The 21,104-nt window shown below is 36.0% G+C and overlaps 1 protein-coding gene across 1 annotated transcript in view; it reads right to left on the bottom strand.

Moving 5' to 3' along the window:
• Positions 1 to 20,144, bottom strand: part of LOC141430206 (uncharacterized) — a 152,358-nt gene extending 132,214 nt beyond the window's left edge. Inside the window, exon 1 of the mRNA XM_074090801.1 lies at positions 19,849 to 20,144. Within this exon, the coding sequence (XP_073946902.1) occupies positions 19,849 to 19,869 (21 nt within the window). The 5' untranslated portion in view covers positions 19,870 to 20,144. The remainder of the gene's footprint in view (positions 1 to 19,848) is intronic.
• Positions 20,145 to 21,104: the final 960 nt, after the last annotated feature.

The following is a 21,104-nucleotide window of genomic DNA, read 5'->3' as shown; positions in this document are numbered from 1 at the left end:
AATCAATTTTAGGTAAGTACAGTCAAGGGCAAAGATATCGACACGGTCAAAGTTGCAAAAATATATATACACGGCCTTAATGTTCAGCGCATAAAGTCGTGTATACATATTTTTGTAACTTTGGCCGTGTCGATATCTTTGCCCTTGACTGTACGAGCTTTTTTTACAGCCGTAACAATATCGCCTGCTACTTTCTGAAGACATCGGTAGATTTAAACAGAAGGAACGATAAATATCTGCTTAAATAAAACACTCCGCCGCCACCGCCAATCAACGTTCTCATTGATTCCCCTGTCCAAATATATTAACACCACTCAATATCCGTTCCTTGGATAGATATTCAAATGTATAATCAAATGAAACGTATTCAGACAACGTTTCAAATATATTTTATTCAGCAGATGCGATATTTTTATAAGCAAATGGATCGTGACTACTCAACTATACCCAAATTTAAACATAACAAAAGATTTCTTCACAAGTGCTATGAACGGTCAGTGGGTACGAGTATTTAAGCAAATGTTAGTTTTTCGAAGCATAATATGCATGCGTTCGACCACAATCAGACCTGCGGGGCTATTACGAAATTCAAAAATCGGGTATGCTAATATTATTTAATACGATTGACTGATTACGATACAAACTTCCATTTTCGAATTTCGAATTTCGTTGTAGCCCCCATGATGGAAAGCACGGCCAAAGTTACAAAAATATGTATACACGACCTTAACACTATTAAAAAAAAACTAAGTGCATATAGTCGTGTATAGGTGGTATTCATTTTTTGAAACTTTGGCCGTGTCGATATCTTTGCACTTGACTGTACCAACTAGCCTATACCCCCGCGGTTTTGCTCGCGTAAACCATTAAATCTGGCAATATTGGCAATTTGGCAGGATTGACCAGTTTTTGTTTATTTTATGAATCAAAGCTTGTCAATGAGTGTTATAGAACAAAAAATATATTTAAGCTACCTTTACATTCATATACCATAGTTAAAAAGGTTTGAAATTCGATATTAGAGAGAAAATGACTAGCGTGTTACTGCATAGTGAAAACCTTATAGTAGAGAAAAATGTATAGATTAATAAATAAGTTTTTGGTAAAAATTTCATTTTTAATACAAGCATTTTTTGCTGACTGTACTTTTTGTTGACTGATCTTGTATTGTCACCCAAACTACATTTGAATACCAAATTTCAAGTCGATGCCATTAACCGTTGAAGAGTTCCGTCCTGTGGAGACGATCCTGGCCGGCTTACCAGGATGTCACTATCAGATTATTGTATTATTACCAGATTTACATAAGTTTACCAAATTTCAAGTCGATTGGACTACTGGAAGTGGGTCAAATTTAACTTCCAAGATTTGACCCAAAAAAACAAACAGAGCAAGTTAATAAAACTTCGTAAAAAAACACACACACTATTTTAATTAATTCAATTTGCAACCGATATTTTTCCATCGCTAAACATTGTCAAAAAATATACATGCCAAATTCAAAAGTTGTCAATTTCCGTAATGAAATTCTGGATAATTAAGAACGAGTGAAAACGCTTTATGCTAATTTTAAAGAGTGAAGACAACAACTACCTCTGGTTGACTTGTGAAAGAAAGAAGCTGGTGATATATCTAGTTGGTGTAGTTTCGGAACATTCTGCGAAAAACTGAACCCTTCTCCGATAGCCAAGACTCTTTTAGTAGGGTATCTCTTATTAGTTTGTCCTCTTTATGATTGCTATAATTCACCACTGAGTCGCATGAATGCGTTTCACAATTCGCTCTTTCACCGAATCCAATTAGTTACTTAGTAGAAGTTATTCAGCTACGAGTATGTTGAATCAATTTGTTTTTATCAACAATGTATATTTGTTCTGGTCATGTATAATCTTAGTTATTTATAAGAAGAATTTAGCATTCATTGATACAGGAAATATTAAAACAAGAGTACAAAGATTGTAGAGCAATATTTTTTAATAGCCTGTAATGTCCCAGTGCTGGGCAAAGGCCTCTCTTAAATTTCCAACTAGCCCTGTCAGGACTAATGACTAGCCAGCCGCTGGAAAACACGTCTAGGTCATCCCGCCATCTCTGCCTTGGCCTACCGCGACGCCGACAGCCATCGTGGGTCATCCACTAATATTTATAGAGTAACTAGCGTTTGCCCGCGGCTTCGCCCGCGTGGAATTCGGTTATCGCGCGCTGTTCCCTCGGGAACTGTGCATTTTTCCGGATTAAAAAGTAGCCTATGTCACTCTCGGGCCCATAAACTATCTCTATGCTAAAACTCACGTCGATCCATCGCTCCGTTTCAACGTGAAAGAGGGACAAATATATAAACACACAAACATACAAACACACACACTTTCGCATTTATAATATTAGTATGGATATGGATACCATTAGAATAATATATTTTATACTTAAAAATGTAATGTGACTAAAATCGTGATCGTTTCACTAAAAGATATACACACGTGCCAAAACTATCAATCTCAAACTGTCAATTGGTGTGAATTGTCCCATGATATTTATTTTTATTTTGTATTTTATTGTAGTCAGAGACTGTAAATTCGGCATATACATTTTTGAGGGTTATAAAATTGAATTAATAAAGAATTTCTCTAAATTATTACGGGATATAACCAGCTTTTTCTCAAGATTTCTACGAAGGCAATGTTATTAGGTAAGTACCTATCACATAAATATTTAGTATCATATAGATTACGAATTGCGCTCTTATCTTGACATATTATTAGATAATATGCAACGTTTAAACAGCTTTGCATCTAACCTAGATAGAGCCATATTTAACTCATAATGTTTACCATATTTAGAAATTTGCTTGCAAGCGGGATTTGACGTCGCCTATTTTGTTAAGGACTTGACTATAAAGTACTACTTACATATTACTAAGGCAGAGTTTAAATTAGAAACTGTAAAATATGTACCATTTTCAACTTTGTAACTATAGAAATATAGAAATATTAATATGATATAAATAAATAAAAAATTACACTTCGAAAATTTTCATGATTTTTGATTTAACTTTTCTTGCCGCGAAAAAGAAGAAATTATTTTAATAAACTGATTTTAGCTAGGTCTTATACTAGCTAGGCTAAATAGTTGAAATGTAAAATTTAATCATAGTACAGTCAATGTCATACATAAGTGATCACTTTTGTACCTTGTCACTTTAACGTCATGTTTGAAAAGCCATACGAAATTGTGTAACGACTGAAAGCGACAAGGTACAGAAATGATCACTTATTTATGACGTTGACTGTACCAATAGAAAATAATAATACTAATAAACAATAGCCTGCATTTCATATTTCTGTTAAACGAGCCGAAAAGTTATACCTTACCTTACTCACCCCGGTGTACAGTCATGTAAAAAATTTAGTCAACAAGGTGGGAATCGCATTATTAAAGCACCACGCATTATAGGTAGAATATTTTGTACATTAATAATAATAATAAGTAAACAGTTTAAATTCAGGCAACATGGCCCAAAACAATAAATACCTTACATTACTTAGATTCAGCCGTAGTACTGTTTAGGCACTTTCTCTGCTACTTTATGCCTCACTAACACATTAAGTAATCATTACAATACATCTACAAAACAAATGTAGCCAGCAGGTGTACGATGTACAATCGCAAAACAAGTCGACTTGTGATAAGCGTGTACCAAGAATTCGTGTCAATGCAACCGGCATTGGAAGCCTTTGCAAAGGCATTCACATTCTGCCATCCATGGTTCGCTTGCGTACAGTCACCAGCACAAATATCTGGCACAAAGCGTGCATAAATATCTGATATGACTCTTTTTCTAGGGCCGATAGGACTGACAGATATTTTTGCACGCTCCGCCGTGCATATTAACGTACGACTGTACACGCAGATGACATTATACTCTTAGATTTCGTCACTAAAGTTTAAATTGTGAAATTCCTTTTGCGTACGTTGCGTTTGGCGCTTTCATACGATAGATAGAACGTTATTATAGACAAGATTGTCAGCGCAACCCTTAAATTGTCAAAATTGAAAAACTTTTCGTCGGTACCATATAGTCCAAAAAATTCTATATTAAAAAAAATACAAAAAGATAGTGTTGAATCATGGTCTCTGTGGTGTAATACGGTATTTGACTATTTTGTATATGTTTTATAAATTAAAACTACACAATGCCTGTTATCGAATAGAAAAACAATTTTTAAGCTACTTTTACAAATAACAAAGTTATAAAGGTTTGAAATTCAAGATTAGACAGAGAAAGACATACTGACATGTGACGTCACACGCCAGTACCGCCATACTTGCTGCATAGAGAAAAGCGTTTGAGAAAGAGACAGGTATAAAGATTTTTCAAAAAATCACTATTAATCCAATTTTCAACCGATTTAAATTTTCTCTTCGCTAAACACTGTCTGTTTGTCTATATTTTCATAATAATATTAAGATATGGCAAAATCAGGAGTTGTCAAATACCGTATTTTAAGGTTTAACTGTAGTTGTAGGCAAGACAGGTCTGTCGATCGACCATCTACGAGTATATTCTACGACGACCGGATGGCCAAGTGGTTAGAGAACCTAACTACGAAGCTTGAGGTCCCGGGTTCGATTCCCGTTTGGGGCGGATATTTGTATGAATAATACGAATGTTTGTTCTCGGGTCTTGGATGTTTAATGTGTATCTAAGTATGTATTTATCTATATAAGTATGTTTATCCGTTGCCTAGTATCCATAGTACATGCTTTGCTTAGTTTGGGACTAGGTCAATTGGCGTCAAGTGTCCCATGATATTATTATTATTATTTATAAATAAAATAGATATTAGGATAGCTATAAACGAATTCTACGCAGACGTAGACGCGGTCCACAGACTGCTAGTGGACACATAACACGCTCCGTGTCCCGCTGCTTACTGGCGTCAAACTCGCAGCCTAATACTTGCATTAGCTGCATTGTGTCAAAGCCCTCAAGCTTCTCCGTGTGAACTAAAATCGCAGCCATGTAAGCCTTGTCAAGATTTTGGTGTCAAACTCGCTCGTACGTAATGACTTGCTTCATGCGCCATCTTCAAAAGTGCTAAGTCCTATCTTTAGCGGTAATTTTACAACTTTACCCCTTTAACCTTAAAGCTGTGCACTTTCTTCCATTTTTCGTAGATTTACATACTCATCGACCCTATTAGAGATGGGATGAGAATGAGACACACTTATTCCAAGTTTAGTTAAATCGTTTTTTGTCTATGTCCCGCAAAGGCAAATGTCAAAGTAACAGATAACGAAAAAAGAATCTTAAGTCAAGCAATGAAAAAGGGGATATATCTTTAAGTATTCCACACGTAACACCAACTTAATCTCGCCTTATAAAAACCGATGATGTATGTTGAGTAATGGGTGAATCGTGGATGCAGCGGTACACGGTCGGGCGCGGTGAAGGTGAAATCGAACGCAGTGAAATGTTGTGGCCATGCAAGGTGCATGCACATTATTGCACATATATTAAGCTTTGGGAATGCAATCTTGCAACAATCTTTGTACAAAATTATCATCAACGTAAAGAAAATCACCACACTCATGTTTTAAAAAAGTCGCGGCGTTACTTTTGTTAAAGAGGTTTTAATTTGCCGCATTGTGTCAGTTCAGACATTTTGATTACCCACCACAGAATCAAAAGCTATTGAATTACGACGACTGACGATTATATTTGTTTCGGTCGCAGTTCATTACATTTTTTAATTATTTTTTTAGGCTCAGGCCTGAAATATCCGTTTTCCTAAAATGTATTTTTCGCAAAATGTCTGCTTTTCAGAATGTCAACACGTCTTTTGCATAATGTCAGCTTCTCAAAATATCAGCTATTTAAAATTGCCTGTCTCCAAGAATGACAGTTTTTGTATAATGTTCGCTTTTCAGAAAGTGCTTATTCTCAAAATGTCTGCAACCTCAAAACATCCGCCTTCTTATAACGTTGGCATTCCAGAAAAGTGTTATTCCCAAAATGTATCCAATCATGGTCTTCAAATTTCATCTAAATCGGTTCAGCGGTATTTTATATTAGGTATAGATATTTATGTTATCAAAGAGTAAGTATGCAAGCAATTAAACCTTTTACATTAAGAACATTGATTTGAAAATAAAGCAGACAAACATTTATTATGGGAAAACAAACATAACAAGACTATAGCCTATTTAAAAAAGTGAACATAACGGGAAGCAGAAATTATGGTAATGCTAATATTATAGGAATGTCAACATTACGAATAGACGACTTCCTGAGATTGTACACATTTTAAATAGCAGACATTTTGAGAAAGCTGACAAAATAGAAGTGCTAACATTGTGAAACGCAGACGTTTTGAGAATTGTACATTTTAGGAAAACAGACATTTCAGGCCTGAGCCTTTTTTTAGACGATGTGGAAGAAACTCCTACAGCATAATGCATGTAGTTCCTTAACGGGAACAGGATTAAAAAAATCTTTTATTAAAAATCTTTAAAAAAATGTATTTTTCCTGGAAGTAAACCCCACATTATATAACATGTAATTTTTTTTTGCAAAAAAAAAAGTCATGCATTGTAGGGGTAAGTATTGACTTATAATCGGGAGATGGCCGTTAAATTATAAATTATTTAGTTTTAAATTATGACCCAAGAGAGCTTTAGTAAATCAAAAAGAAAGTTGCGTAAAATTGCGAAAGTTTAAGCATCAGCCAATCAATTTTCGTCGCTGATTCTGTTTGGTAAATAAGTACGGAGAACCTTTGTTTATTTCTAATGTTTTACTGGGTGATTTTGATGTGTTTAGGATTAAATAATCTGTTGGAACACTTTTCGAAAGTTTGCTATATGTAAGTATATGAACATGGCAAAAGGTGTTGAGTTCGTTCATGTGTATAAACAGACAAACACGCATTGCCCTCGTACTCCAGCGGTGCAAGGTGCGAATTGCGTTTAAGAGCATACGTTAATTTGACAAACAATTCCTTGTATCGCGTTTACCTTTATTAGTATTGTGGTATTGTGACAGACTTTTGCTTTAAAACTTCTGTTTTAAAACAATTGTCTGTTGCAAAAGAGAATGCAAGCAAATTATTAATAATAAGAAAACATTCTTTATTCAGATACATTTTTAGATGTTAGGGGTACCTACCCCTACCTACGCTAGTAAGAATCAACTAGATGAGTCTGCCTTTGCATAGCGTAAAACCGAATAAGCGTTTACCGCGCCTGAATAAACAAAAAACTCCAAAAATTCGTCGAACCTGATCACAAAATTACATGAGAATCGGTTGAGGAGTGTGACTTGTAGAAGAGAACAGACAGCCGGGCAAACTGAAATAGAGACTTCGCTCGCGCTTCACACTCGCTCATTCAAAAAGATAATCACTAATTAGTTCTGACTTTGGAACTTAGTATCTAACACTAAAAGCCTTAGGGATACTGTCAACTATTCGGTAGGTACCTTGTAGGATCTACGTAAAGCTCCAGACCGCTGTTAGTAAAACAAACTGTATCCATTACATCCTAGACTCACCCTTGTTTTACATGCCATTAAAGGCCTAAACCACGGGCTCTCAAGCATTTTAATTTACGGCGCACTTACAGGCTTAGCATTTTGTCACGGCATCCTTGCATCTAGGAAGCCTAGCTAGTTGAAATTAAGTACAATAGTGAGCAATGATATGGCGCTGTACTCGTAACAAATCGATTTGCACCAGATTTCCCAAGTTCCCGGGTTAACAGGAGCCTCACGGAGCGCGCGTCACGGGTGAGCTAAGTAATTGTTTTTACTTTATTGATATGGACCTCTGCAAAGTAACACCTGATTCAACAGGTGCAGCAGGGGGGGTTTGCAGGTGGTAGGACCTTGTGCAAGGTCCGCCCGGATTGCTACCACCATCTTGCTCGCTACTCCTGCCGTGAAGCAGCAGTGCTTGCACTGGTGTGTTTCGGCGTGGAGAGTAAGACAGCCGGTGAAATTACTGGCACTTGAGGTATACCATCTTAGGCCTCTAGGTTGGCAACGTATCTGCAATACCCGGGTATTGCATATGTTTATGGGCGGTGGTGATCTCTTACCATCAGGAGACCCACTTGCTCGTTTGCCAACCAGTAGAATAAAAAAATAAAATAAAAAAAAAACAATTTAAATAAATACTTTACAAAAAAAATATTATAAACCTTACGTCGTTACTTTAATTTTACGTTAAATATTTGTGATTTTTAAACCAATTGTGTTTAAGACGGATCTCCGAAAAGTTACACCGCAATGTTGATTGTGGTGAAAATTCTTCTCCATATCAGCCGCAGAATAAATCTCTAAGCACCAACTACCTACGTATTATAGGTACCTAATCAATAATGTTCCTTGGCAGCCATTGATGAAACACAGCCATTTTACGAGAGGTCACCTCCCCGATATAATTGCTTACGGAAACCATGTCTCATCCAGTTGTTAATCTCAATGTAAACTGTTTACATTGCGTTGCCGCGTTTTTACGTGACGTGTTAATTTTAGCTGCGCGTGAGCACGCTGCGCATCCGCCCGCGCATGCTTTGTGAACGGAGGAATCGTAGGTAGAACTCAAAAGGACAGAATGCTTAAAAACCGGCCAAGAGCGTTTCGGACACGCCCAAAATAGGGTTCCGTAGCCGTTACGAAAAAATTAAGTAATATTTTTCTAAGGATTTCGAATTTTATATGGAATCTTCCAAGTTTAAGTATATTTTATACCTTAGGCTGCTACTAATAATTCTCAAGCAAACTTGGCCGCTATAGTTTTCCTTAAAAGTTTGATATACTTACTACCATCCTGAATTTTTTCAAATTTTTCCACCCACCGGTTTAGATTTTAGAGGGGGGGGGACGCTCGATTTTAATGGAGATTTGCACTTTAAAGTTGAATATTTCGCAAACATATCACTGAATCGAAAAATCTTTTAAAAGACCTATCCAACGATACCCCACAACTATAGGGTTTGATGAGAAAAAAAATCACCCCCACTTTACGTCTATGGGAGATACCCTAAAAAAATTTTTTTTTGAATTTTTTATTATATCATTTTGTCGGCATAGTTTACCTATATATCCGTGCAAAATTATTATATATATAATTTATTTATCGCTTTTAACGAGAGGATTTCAGTTTCTGATATTTGAAAAGGATCAGCATATAGGATTAATAATTAAGTTCAACATTTTCCATTCCTATAATAATCAATCAATCTCAATCATACTTAAATCTTGGATACACAAATTCAGCTACTTAATAGTTAGTCAATTAGTTACGCGAACAATGGTGGCATGTTAATTAGGTCTAGAGATGCGCAAAATGTGTCACTAAAAAGTTCACCGAGGTACCCCTCTTTTAGTTCAGTAGTTCAGTTTAGTTCAATAAAAAAATGCATGAACGAAATAATGAGAAACTGAAATACATATAAATTATGTGAATGTGAAACATAACCATTAAAAAGAGACGTGTAAATTGCACCACCTGCTAAAATGTATTCCTTATTTCTGTCCAATGTAAAGGTTGCCTGGAAGAGATCGCTCTGAAGCGATAAGGCCGCCTATTGCTTACCTTAGAAAATCTCTATGTATATACTTGTGTTTTCTGTACTGCTTACTGTGTTGGTGTGCAATAAAGAGTTATTGTATTGTATTGTATTGTGTAATAATTTATTTCCCTTTCATGCTTGATCAAGCTGAAGACCAGGCTAACAGTCTTGGTTGTTCTGTTTTTTTATTTAATCATAATTGGCGCTCATCAGTGATTGGCTTAGTTCAATTTGAATTAGTAGGTAGGTGAACGTATAACTAACTAATAAATCTCAACTGAAGTAAAGCGTGAAAGAGTTCATCTAATTGAATTAGTTAATTTAAATCACTCATTCGCGAATCGCACATCTCTAATAAAGTCAGTATTAAAAATAGCTGCGCCAGATTACAAATAAACCGCATTGTTACGAAACACTTGAACGGCGGCGCGTACGCTCACCTTCAGAAACATTATTTAGGCCCTAATCCACAACAAAGTCGATTATTTGACAACCGGATGGGCTAGTCAGTGGTTCCCAACCAGTGGTCCGGGAACCATTAGCCCGCAAGACTTAGAGCTAAGTTAAAGTGCGCCGGTATACCAGGGCAATAAAAAATTTATCGTTTGAAATTTTTGGGAATTCTTACTTCATTTTATGTTTAAAGTTTATTTTTGAATTGATAGTTTTTTTTAACCTTATGGTCTCTGCTATCAATAATGAAATCAAAGCATCCACTGGTCAAAAAAAGTCGGGAACCACTTGGCCTACAGGTTCGTGACCCTAACTGTGAAGCTAGAAGTCCCGGAATCGAAATTCGATACTTAGGTGGATCTATTGGCCCACTTTCCGCAACAAAATCAATAATTTGACAACCTGATAGTCTTCCTAGTGGGTTAAGTAAAAGAGTTTGAACCTTAAATTTTTTTAAGAAATACACCGAACAAGGAAAGGTGCCGCTAGTAAATAGTACCTATGCAAAAGACAAATCATACATTTAATAATTTAATTTAAGACATTCAGGAAACAAATATTTCCTAATTCTCAATTTTAACACGGGCATACTTGTTTGGAAGTAATGAAATTCCGATCCACGTTGACGGTAATTCAAATAGCTCTAATAATATAACTCTTTATAAAACACCACATAATAAAGAGTTCAGATCAATAATAACAGGGTTGCTTTAAAATGCAGGGAAAACGGTTTTTACGCCATGTCCTTATTTTTTTGGACCATCTGTGACAGTGAAATACCTACGTTTAGGTTTATTTATTGTATAAATACTAAAACGTTCAACTCAGACGAAGTGAGTCAACTAAACTCGGGTAAGTGTCGATATTGATTAAAACTAGGCGTCGTCAAGGACATTCAATATCAATATAAAACGAGTCAACTTCTTATCGGATCCGATAACGATTTACAGGTAAACAGCCGAACTGGTGCAATGGATTATCATCGTCAGAGTGCATTAAACTTATTCTATTATTTTTATTACCATTAAAGCAGTTCCGTGCCCGGTTTTAGAATAGGGCAGAAACTTCCCAAGAAAGTACTGTAGGTACTGATTCTCACACACAACCACAAGAGTGTAGCGATTTAGATGAGATTACTTGCCTACATAGTAACGCTTAATTTCTAGTACAGGATACTTAGGTACCTATATTAGTATTTCTTACACAATCCACTTATAACCACAGAAGAAAATTACTAAATTTTGTGATATCTCAGAATTTCTTTACAACTGATAGACCGAATAGTTTACCAAGCTAATTACCACTTTCGAGTTGTATTTTCAAAGATGATGTTCAAAGAACGGCCCCCAGATTGAAACAAAAGAAACTCAAGAGTTATTTTGCTCCAATCACCTTTATAAAGGCCGTACCCAACTTTAGATAGCACATTCTATTGTACAGATCGGATTCCGAGACCGTCACGTGATGCCATTGCCAACGTGATAAGCCAACAGGTACCCATTCAGATAAACTACGTGATAAGTGCTTCTGTGGAAGGTAAGACCTAATTGCGTGATAAGAATTCGTGTTAACCGAATTTTTTTATTTACGTCACGATTCCATTGGGATGGAGCGGAGAAGAGCAGACTAAGCAATTAAATTTGAGGCGAGATGTGGATACTTTAGTCACTATTTGAAATATTGACCACAGAATAGATTTATTCACAGAACACAAGCAGGACTCCGGAAAAAAAATATTGGTGTTAGGAAAAGCATGAGCTGATCTAACAGTATGGCCCACAAAGTGTAATACTTAAAATTCCATTTGATGCAAGCGTCAAAAGCTTATTTTTCATTGCGATTGTGCAAAGAAAACTGAGAATTCTACAGAGAATCATTTTCAATAAATTTTGTCCAAACGGTCGACATTGAACTGCTAAAAAAGTTATTTTTTCATAAGCCGTCATATTTTCAGACCTCCGCTGTTGGAATTGATCCCACACTTAAATGTAAAAAGAATTTACTTGTAAATAAATTGCAGGTGATTCCCTTGATTCATGATATTGCCTGCCGTCGTATTTCTCACTCAGGCTTATTGGGTAAGGTGGCATTTTATATTCATTCCTATCATTTTATTTTATTCGCATGAATATTATAGGTGAGATAAATCAGATTATCTCTAGTTAGTCGGACCTAGTGCGTCATATACAGGAAACTAGACTAATAAAGTAGTTCGATAGTATAGCTCAGGGGTCACCAATTACAGTAGAATCCGGTTATAGCGACGGCCAAGGGACCGGTGATATTACGCCGTACTAACCGGACGCCGTACTAAACGAACGGATGTACTTTCATGGTGGCTCATATTAAAACCAAACATGTGCCTATACTTACGTCGCTAAAAACGGTTGGTTGTTAAATGCGAAGTCGTACTAAACGGACTACACTGTAGTTTCAAAATTATCATCGCGGTCCGGTTGTCCGTTGTCGAATTGACGGCAACTAAGACAATTAAAGCGCGGGGTACATTTTATTAAACTACGTCTCAGTTAATACAATACAATATTAAATGATATTGTAACGGATAACTCACGTCTTAAACCGAGTTTAGCTCGACATGTTTCGGGCTATTTCGTGTTCGCACACTCACTGTGCGTGTTGAGGCAGCCGCCGAGTCACGTGCTCCTGAGAAGAAGGGCTACGAAATAGCCAGAAACATGTCGAGCTAAACTCGGTTTAAGACGCGAGTTATCCGTTACAATATATTATCATTTAATATGAGTGAGTCTCACGGTAGTTTCATGTTCAAAATACAATACAAGTTACCGTTTACTTAAGGTCCGCACAAAATAGGTTGACGGTCCGGATCCGGACCGCGGTCCGCCAGTTGGTGACCCCTCGTATAGCTCTTTCCATCGTCATTGACCTTGCAGTAAGAACTGGTGCAGCATTTGTAGCGACCGAATAAAGGGGTCTAGACTCCGAATATGACTTTGTTCAATAGAACAACCCAATAGGGTGTCGCGATTCTTGTTCCGTGGGGTCCTAGCTCTTTGAAGCGTCATAAGAAAATTACTAAGAGATTAGTCATGTCACATAGGGAATCGAATAGCTGGTAGCTTCCTCGGACAAAGAATTAGGTTAGCTATTCAAAGAGGAAACGCTGCCAATATCTTCGGAACCATGCCTAAGGAAACATCTTCTCATAACATGTTTTCATTTATGCTATGTCATTTGACATATATTGGGAAAAGGTTCCACATTGAGTCACGAGTCAAATTGTTCGTCTATACCTTCCTACTATGTAAAGGATTTTAGATAAAAGTTAAAGCATCACACAGAGAAATGAGTTAAGTTCATTGAAAAATAACAAAAGTCAAGAAGTTTTAGCAACGTTAAAAAAATATTTTCTAATCAGGCTAAGCGCTATCAGTTCACTAATTACCTAACAATTTAAGATAACACTCTGATCTGATGGTTGATGTCGACCGCATACGTTCGTTATTGAGCCACTGCACTGTGGAATTGCAGCCATACATCAATTAATATACAATAACACTACAAATAGCCTTTATTGAGCACCACAAATCAGTATAATAAATTAATGTTAATATACCATTAATATGCAATTATTTCACAAGACATGGTTCCCCTTTATTTAATATTAACGTGAAAATGGTTTACAAAAACCTGCCAAGAGCGTGTCCAACGATACCCCACAGTATTAGGTTATCTGACGTAAGTACACTAAAAAATTTTTTTTTATTTTACCACTGTCGGCGTGATCGATATGTATATTCATGCCAAATTACTGATTTCTAGTACTATACTACTACCACTAGTTTCTAGTACTATACTAACGGTCGCGCGGTCTCTGAGCTTAGCCGCGGACGGACAGACAGACACACGTACAGACATGGCGAAACTATAAGGGTTGACTACGGAACCCTAAAAACCTAAATTAATACTTAGTTACATATGAAAAAAACCATACTAAATACAGGCGACGAATTGGTCCGAAACATGCGGTACACCTCGGGTAGGTACAAGTACAAGTTCAGAGTGGTTATTTAATATGTATGACTGATTCTCACGGTATAGTATTTAGTTATATATCGAAAGTGAACAATTTTAATCAATAGTTTCATTGCCATTTGAGATCAGGCAATTGAAACCAAATTATGCAGCTTATCGGTTAAGCTGGCGGCAAATAAAGGCATAACCAGCCGACGCAACAGTATGACCATGGCCGCGATTACAATTCTCGTGTGGTCTTTTTAACTCGATCGGCAAGTACACCTAAGAAAGGTATAAATAGATCGCATTATACGAAGAAATCGGACTTCAAATTTTATCTTTTATTTCCTTTACTTTCCAGTTGTAAAATTTCTACATGTATTATTGTATGTGTTCTTTATGTATTAGCGCCGTTTGCACGGGCGGCATTATGTTGATTTGGTACCATTGCGTGACCATGATACGTATTTTTTAGTTTCTTCTGTTTTTTTTTTTGTAATTGTCACGAATAAATATTTTTTCTTTCTTTATTATTCAACTGTTTAGTACGTATTATAGTTTATGTGTTTTCTAGTAAATAGGTAGTCATTGTATTGTGCCTGTCTGAATTCTCGTGTCTTGGTGAGAAACGCTATAAATCAAGTACTGTTTTCTTATCATATTTTTTATTTTTTTTTACAATGTTAAAGAAAATTTTACATTTGCCTAAATAATCTTAAGTCATCATAAAAATGATATTTCGTGACTTTTGCCCAGGCAATGAAAAAACCCTAACTGGATTATATTACATTACATCCGCATAGCTACCTACGCGTATATAATATGGAAAAATACGCAGAAATAGACGTAAAGCAGCACCATGAGACCAAAATAAACAAAAGTATATCTTCACAAATAAACTCACAAGTTAGCCTGTATCTAGTAAATACATTTATGTTAGTCAATTATCTAAAGTGGAAGCTTTAAGTGTGGAGCGCTAAGAAATATCAAACTTTAAAGAAAGTATCTTCAACGAGAAAAGAAAATAGAAAAAAAAACTGGCTAACACGTATATTTCTTAGCGTGCATTGCAATTTTATCACCGCGTAGTACCATAGATAAACTTTATTTCACACTCAGATCGACGTCAAGTTTAAATAACTTTCTTACTTAAAAAAATACTTATTAGTTAAATTTGATAATTTTTAATTAATGCAATGCACCTTTTTCAATGTATCGTAATCTCTACAAACTCCTTTATTGTACAACGAGTAGCTTCAAAGGCCTTATAAGCCAAAAAGCGTCTCGCGCTTTTAGCTTGAGCGACATTTCTTATCGTGTTATAGCTTAGTAGTGATGGAAATTTATAGAAGCTTTTATTTAACTTGCCCTGTTCGTTTATTTATTTATTTGGGTCAAATCTTGCAAATTAAAATTTGACCCACTTCCAGTAGTCCGATCGGCTTCAAATTTGGTAAACTTATGTAAATCTGGTGACAATACAATAATCTGATAGTGATATCTTGGTAGTCTGGCCAGGATCGTCTCCACAGGACGGAACTCTTTAACGAAATTTGTTATTCAAATGTAGTTTGGGTGACTATACAAGTAAAGTCAACAAAAAGTATAGTCAGCAAAAAAAGCTTGTATTAAAAATGAAATTTTTATCAAAAACTTATTTCGAAGATCAAACTTATTTTGTCACTATGCAATAAATCCTCTTTTCAAATTACCTAGCGAGAAGCACGCAGTTCGTCGGGCGTCTCTTGGGTTCCATATTACATATTTTTATCGCCGCCCTATATTATTACGTTTATATTACGTTTGGCTGTAGGTATCAATTTTATACTAGCATCCTTTTGGCTCTCTATTCGGCAGTGTTCAAGTGATTGAGAAGCAATGTTATCGTTTATCGTCAATCGCAGACTCAATTATCTAGACGAACGGATAGCCCTGTGGGTAGAGACTAGAGAACCTGACTATGAATCTTGAGGTTCTAGGTTCGGTCCTTGGTCGGGATAGATATTTGTATAAAAAATAATAATGTTAGGATAAGTAACGTCAGTCAAACAGCAAAAAAACGTGTACTAAAAATGGGATCTTTCACAATATTTACGGGTAAAAACATATTTAACCTTAGTCAAGCAGATATTAAATACTTACCTCACTTTTACGCATTTTACGCATGAAAACATATTGCTTCCGCTCATCTGGCATATCACTTCGATGTTTCCGAATATACCCCTACGTCCCTATAGTGCGTAGGGAGTACTTGAGATTGAATTATAAATACATTCGCAACTCCAATATACAGGTTCGATTCCCGTATGAGTACCTACTTCTACTGACTTACATATGGATAAATAAGTACAGTGAGCATCGAAAGCAATTGCTTTTGTACACTCAAACCAACTGAATCGTGACCCACTGTAGAACCTTTTCGTAGAAAAATTCATAGTAACATCGCATTGCTTGACAAGGGAATTTATTATGACGCTTACTGTGAGAACGTTCTAACGGTGAACCAGGAATCAAATGGTTCGACTTTACCTTGTCGCTTTACAACCACCTACATCACATACCAGAGTGGAACCTTTTCATAATTGATATCACTGTGATTTCTTTGGAAAATAAATGAGATGTCAGCATGACTTTAGTACCACAAAGGTGCCCTGCTCTGCTAACACTGAATATTCATAGATAACTACAAATGTGTGCGTCTTCTAGGTGACTCCCACTTGGTAAGTTTTTTTTTAGCTTGGAGAAGTGCCCTACTGCTAGGCATAGAGTTTCCCCCATTTCCTCTACTCATCCGGTTTTAAGCGGTATATAATAGGCACTGAAAAATAAATTAAAAATAAACATAGAGATAAATAAATGTATAATCAAAATAAATATATGGCTATCTGTGGGATCCTGTAATTGGCTCTGTGTTGCTATTCCTTCTACATATATTGTGTTTTAGCTGTTGGTTCTCCTTAAATAAATAAATAAATAAATAAATGTATAATAGTCGGTAACTAATGAACTATGAAATCAATAAAATACAAAACAGTTTTAAATGGATTAAATCAACTATACAAAAACCAAACCCGATCGGAATGTAAATAAAAAGTTCCGCTACAAAAAGCTTTATCGTCTCTACCTTACAAATACTATGGGCCTTGAACGCCGAGACGTTAGGACGGACAAAAAACTACTATTGTTAGTAGCAACACGATACAAGGTTCGTTTGTCAGAAGTACTCATTACATTATTTTAGTGAGGCCCTGCCACGTAGTTTTTGTTTTAGACCTTGCTTCTATTCATATAAAGTTGAATTAAACTTGACATTTCATAACTTAGGTTACGTGTGTACCTACGTATGAAACAATTGATAAAAAGCATATTTGCCATTTTCCGGGTTAATGACCTTTAATTGATTGATGATGTAATTAATTAAATAAGTGTACAGCTGAAGATTTCTAATTCGTTACCTAATTATTGGTTATCAAAACACGCTCATACAATATGACTTCATTCTATTTTGAGGTTTCCGAACATCACTCGGCAAAAATGGAACCCTTATCGGATTTTTACACTGCAGATCACGTATTATAGAAACGGGTGACTTTATTTATCGGTACGTATAATACCGACCCGATATTTCGTGTACACGCCCATACAAACTGGTGTCAAACTGATAAGAGTTTCAATGGGCGTGTACACGAAATATCAGGTCGGTATTTCAATGTCGGTATTGTAAGGCCGGTAAATAGTGTCACCCGAAGAAACTAAATTCAAGAACATTCAGAATGTTGAAAGAAATCTGAAGATTTTGTTTATGACGTTTATGAATAAAAACAAGAAGAGCTGAATGTTACATTTCGAATACTATTTAATTTTATCGCTTCACTTTTTACCAGCCAGTTACCTATAACTCTCAATTCAAATAAAAACTTCATAAAAAAGTAACAACTCAAATTACAATCGCATCCAATTCGAATCTCGAAATCTGTTAAGAATTCAAAATTGGAAATTCCATTTTGTGTAATTGTACTTTTATAGCTGGCCAGTTGTAGAGGCTATGATATAAGCTTGAACAGCCGGCATGGGAACGACCTTGCACCTGAATAGGCGTTAATTTAAACAATTACACACTCGTTACCGACCCGTAACTACATTGTTATGGCAAATTGTCTCAGCCAGACATAAATTATACAACGTGTACGTAACAAAAATAGCTAACCGTTTGTTTGTAGTCTTAAAGTACTTTGTACTTTGGTACTATCAAACACGATTCTGCTAATTTTGCACCTATGTAATATCTTTACAGATTTTTAGACTTCTGTCTTTCGGGTTTACAAAATCAAGCCAATGAAAGAAAATGGGAATAACCTATCAAAGCCAGAAGAGTTGACAACATGATCCGTAAGCAATATGAGTTCTGTGCATAAAAGAATATAAAGAAATATGTCCTAAAGTTTACCTGTTACAAGTGGCACTTATTTATCTAAAACATTCCACCAAGGTAGGTAGTTACAACAAAATTGCTTATATACGACCTATTTAAGACCAACTACGTCATATACCTACTGAGCAAATTACGTCTTAAGGGACTTGAAGAGTTCCCCTGAGCTCGATTGAATAGAATTAACAAAGACATTAGGTTGTTGTAATTGCGCTCATAAAGATCTACTCATAAATATATTAAACTAGGCTATTGCAAAGAATTAATTGCATGCCCGCAGGAACTATAAAATGTTCTGCGATTAAAACTACCATGTTCTTTCAAATCAACTGAATCGTAACCCACTGTGGAACCTTTTCATAGAAAAAGTAATTGGACATCGTATTGCTTGACAAGGGAATTCATTATGACACTTACTGTGACAACGTTCTACGATGGGTCAGGAATCAAATGGCTCGACTGTACTTCCTAGGGTCTAACGAAATAAAATATATCAAATAATGTAGTAGGTCAATGTGTAACAAACAAACAGCCACATTTGCATTTATAAATTAAGTGAGGAAGGACTAGCAGCTTCCCGCGGCTTCGCATCGGTGTGATAATTATAAAAAAAAACTCACTCACTTTGCTTACCTGGAGATTTTTGACCCAAATTATACACTAGGTATTCCTTAGTTCTTTTTTCAAACAAAACTTGACAATTACAAACAACAATAAAGAAATTATCCAAATATGTAGGTATATAGACATTTTTCTTTATTTATACAGCCTGTATTTTTGTTATAATCGCAAACTTTAAGAATAGTTAGTAGGGTAAAGGCCCTAATGAAACAACTTTTATGTTTTATAAAAAAAATACAACTTTTTTCCTTAAATATATGAATTAACATACCACGCAATGTATCACTCCATGATCACTATTTTGTTTTTATTCAGAAAGTTGCACTTGGAGACATGACAATTGTCACAGTGCCCCTTATCTCTGTAGTATCAAATTATACTTAGTCCATAAATTCCACAATGCATTGCTGCTCGAAAAAAAATCAAATATTAATTACGATCTGATCTGGTAATTCATGCAAAATATAAACATTATTGCATTACCAACGTCTGGTTACTATTTGTGTTATATAGATGTTTTATTTAACCAACTTAAAAAGGAGGAGGTTGTATAACATCTCTTGGATTTTTTGATGCAGTTATGTTCGCCGATAATTACAAAATTTGTGGTCCGATGTAGTCTTTATTTTTTTGAATGGGAATACTTCTAAGGTAGTCTCATACTTAGGTATAAATTTTATCAAAATCGACTTAGCGATTATAATTTTATTAAATTTGAAGTCGATGTCATGTTCCTTAGGAGAAAAGTTTTTAAACTATATGTTTCTATCACTCACCATCATCATAGAAGTGTGCATCTTAGCAAGTTCAGCAGCCGGCCATGCTCGGGACCGCAACCCAGGACCCGGGCTTACATCACATCCCGCCACTCACGTCAAACAAACACAAGGTTACACCACACCAACAAAAACCTTAAAAAACAATAAACAGCAACTCGAAACTTATTTAAAATTCTTCACGTATACCTACAACAACCACGTATTACTTGGTTCCGTTATCAAAACATGCACGATAAAGTTTGTAAATACGAAATATCTGGTCGAAAACTCGCTCCAATGAACGTCCGCACGGCGTGACGATAACACACTAACTGAGGTAGAATTACGTTCAAACCTCCCAGGCGGCAAACATTACAAAACGCTCAAGACCAACAGAGACAGCTATACACAACCAGCTACGTCTTCACACTTGCATTCGTTGCACTTGTCGGTTACTACGACATGGTTCTAATCTTCGAGAATAGAAATAGAACTTTGCTCAGTTCATGTTGCGGTTAAGACCCTGTCGCTGTTATAGGCTAGGGTGTATTTTGGGAGATTACTGGCCGCTATCACACTGGCCAGTTATTTTGAAAGATCCGCGTGCCTTAATTAATTATAATGGGGATTTATTGTTTACGGTTTATAGGAGAGAAGCGGTTCGCGGTTGTATCGACAAGAATGCTTGGAGCAAATTATGTCCTGGGATTTTTAAAGCATTTGGCTATTTAGCCTGAACAACAGATAACTTTTGGGGGGAGAAAAGTCCTCTAGTGACAACTACGAACCGGAAGACCCGTTGACCAGCATCCCACTAGGTGGAGTGACTTCGTGAGAGTTGCGGGCAACCAGTGGATGCAAGTGGTGAGCTGTCGTTCATTTTGGCGTTCTAAGGGACTTTTGTTCAACTGTGGACATCTTCCGGCTGATGATAATGATGATGAGACTGGAATAAGTTTAATTTTCCATGGTTTTTTTACGAATTCTTGGCAAATAAAGTTTCGGGCAAAGCTAGTCGTACATAATTATCAAAATCTCATATAATCAAAACTGTCATCGCCTTTCAAGGCGAGACTAAAAACACATAGTATGAAATATGTTAATGGTGACCTCAAAAATGAATGACAAACAGCTGTTAAAACGCTCCCTTGACCCTAACCTATACTTTTCTTGGTTATATGAATAATAATTATAATTCGACCCGTCATTTTTTGATAAATAAATAGGGTAGAATAAAAATAGCCTTGTGTCTATTCATCCCCTTAAGTCGCAGC

This window comes from Choristoneura fumiferana, chromosome 8 (assembly GCF_025370935.1).
Source record: "Choristoneura fumiferana chromosome 8, NRCan_CFum_1, whole genome shotgun sequence".
Classification (NCBI taxonomy): Eukaryota; Metazoa; Arthropoda; class Insecta; order Lepidoptera; family Tortricidae; genus Choristoneura; species Choristoneura fumiferana.
Note: the sequence above shows the minus strand (reverse complement) of the source record. Positions and strands in the feature narration are given on the sequence as shown.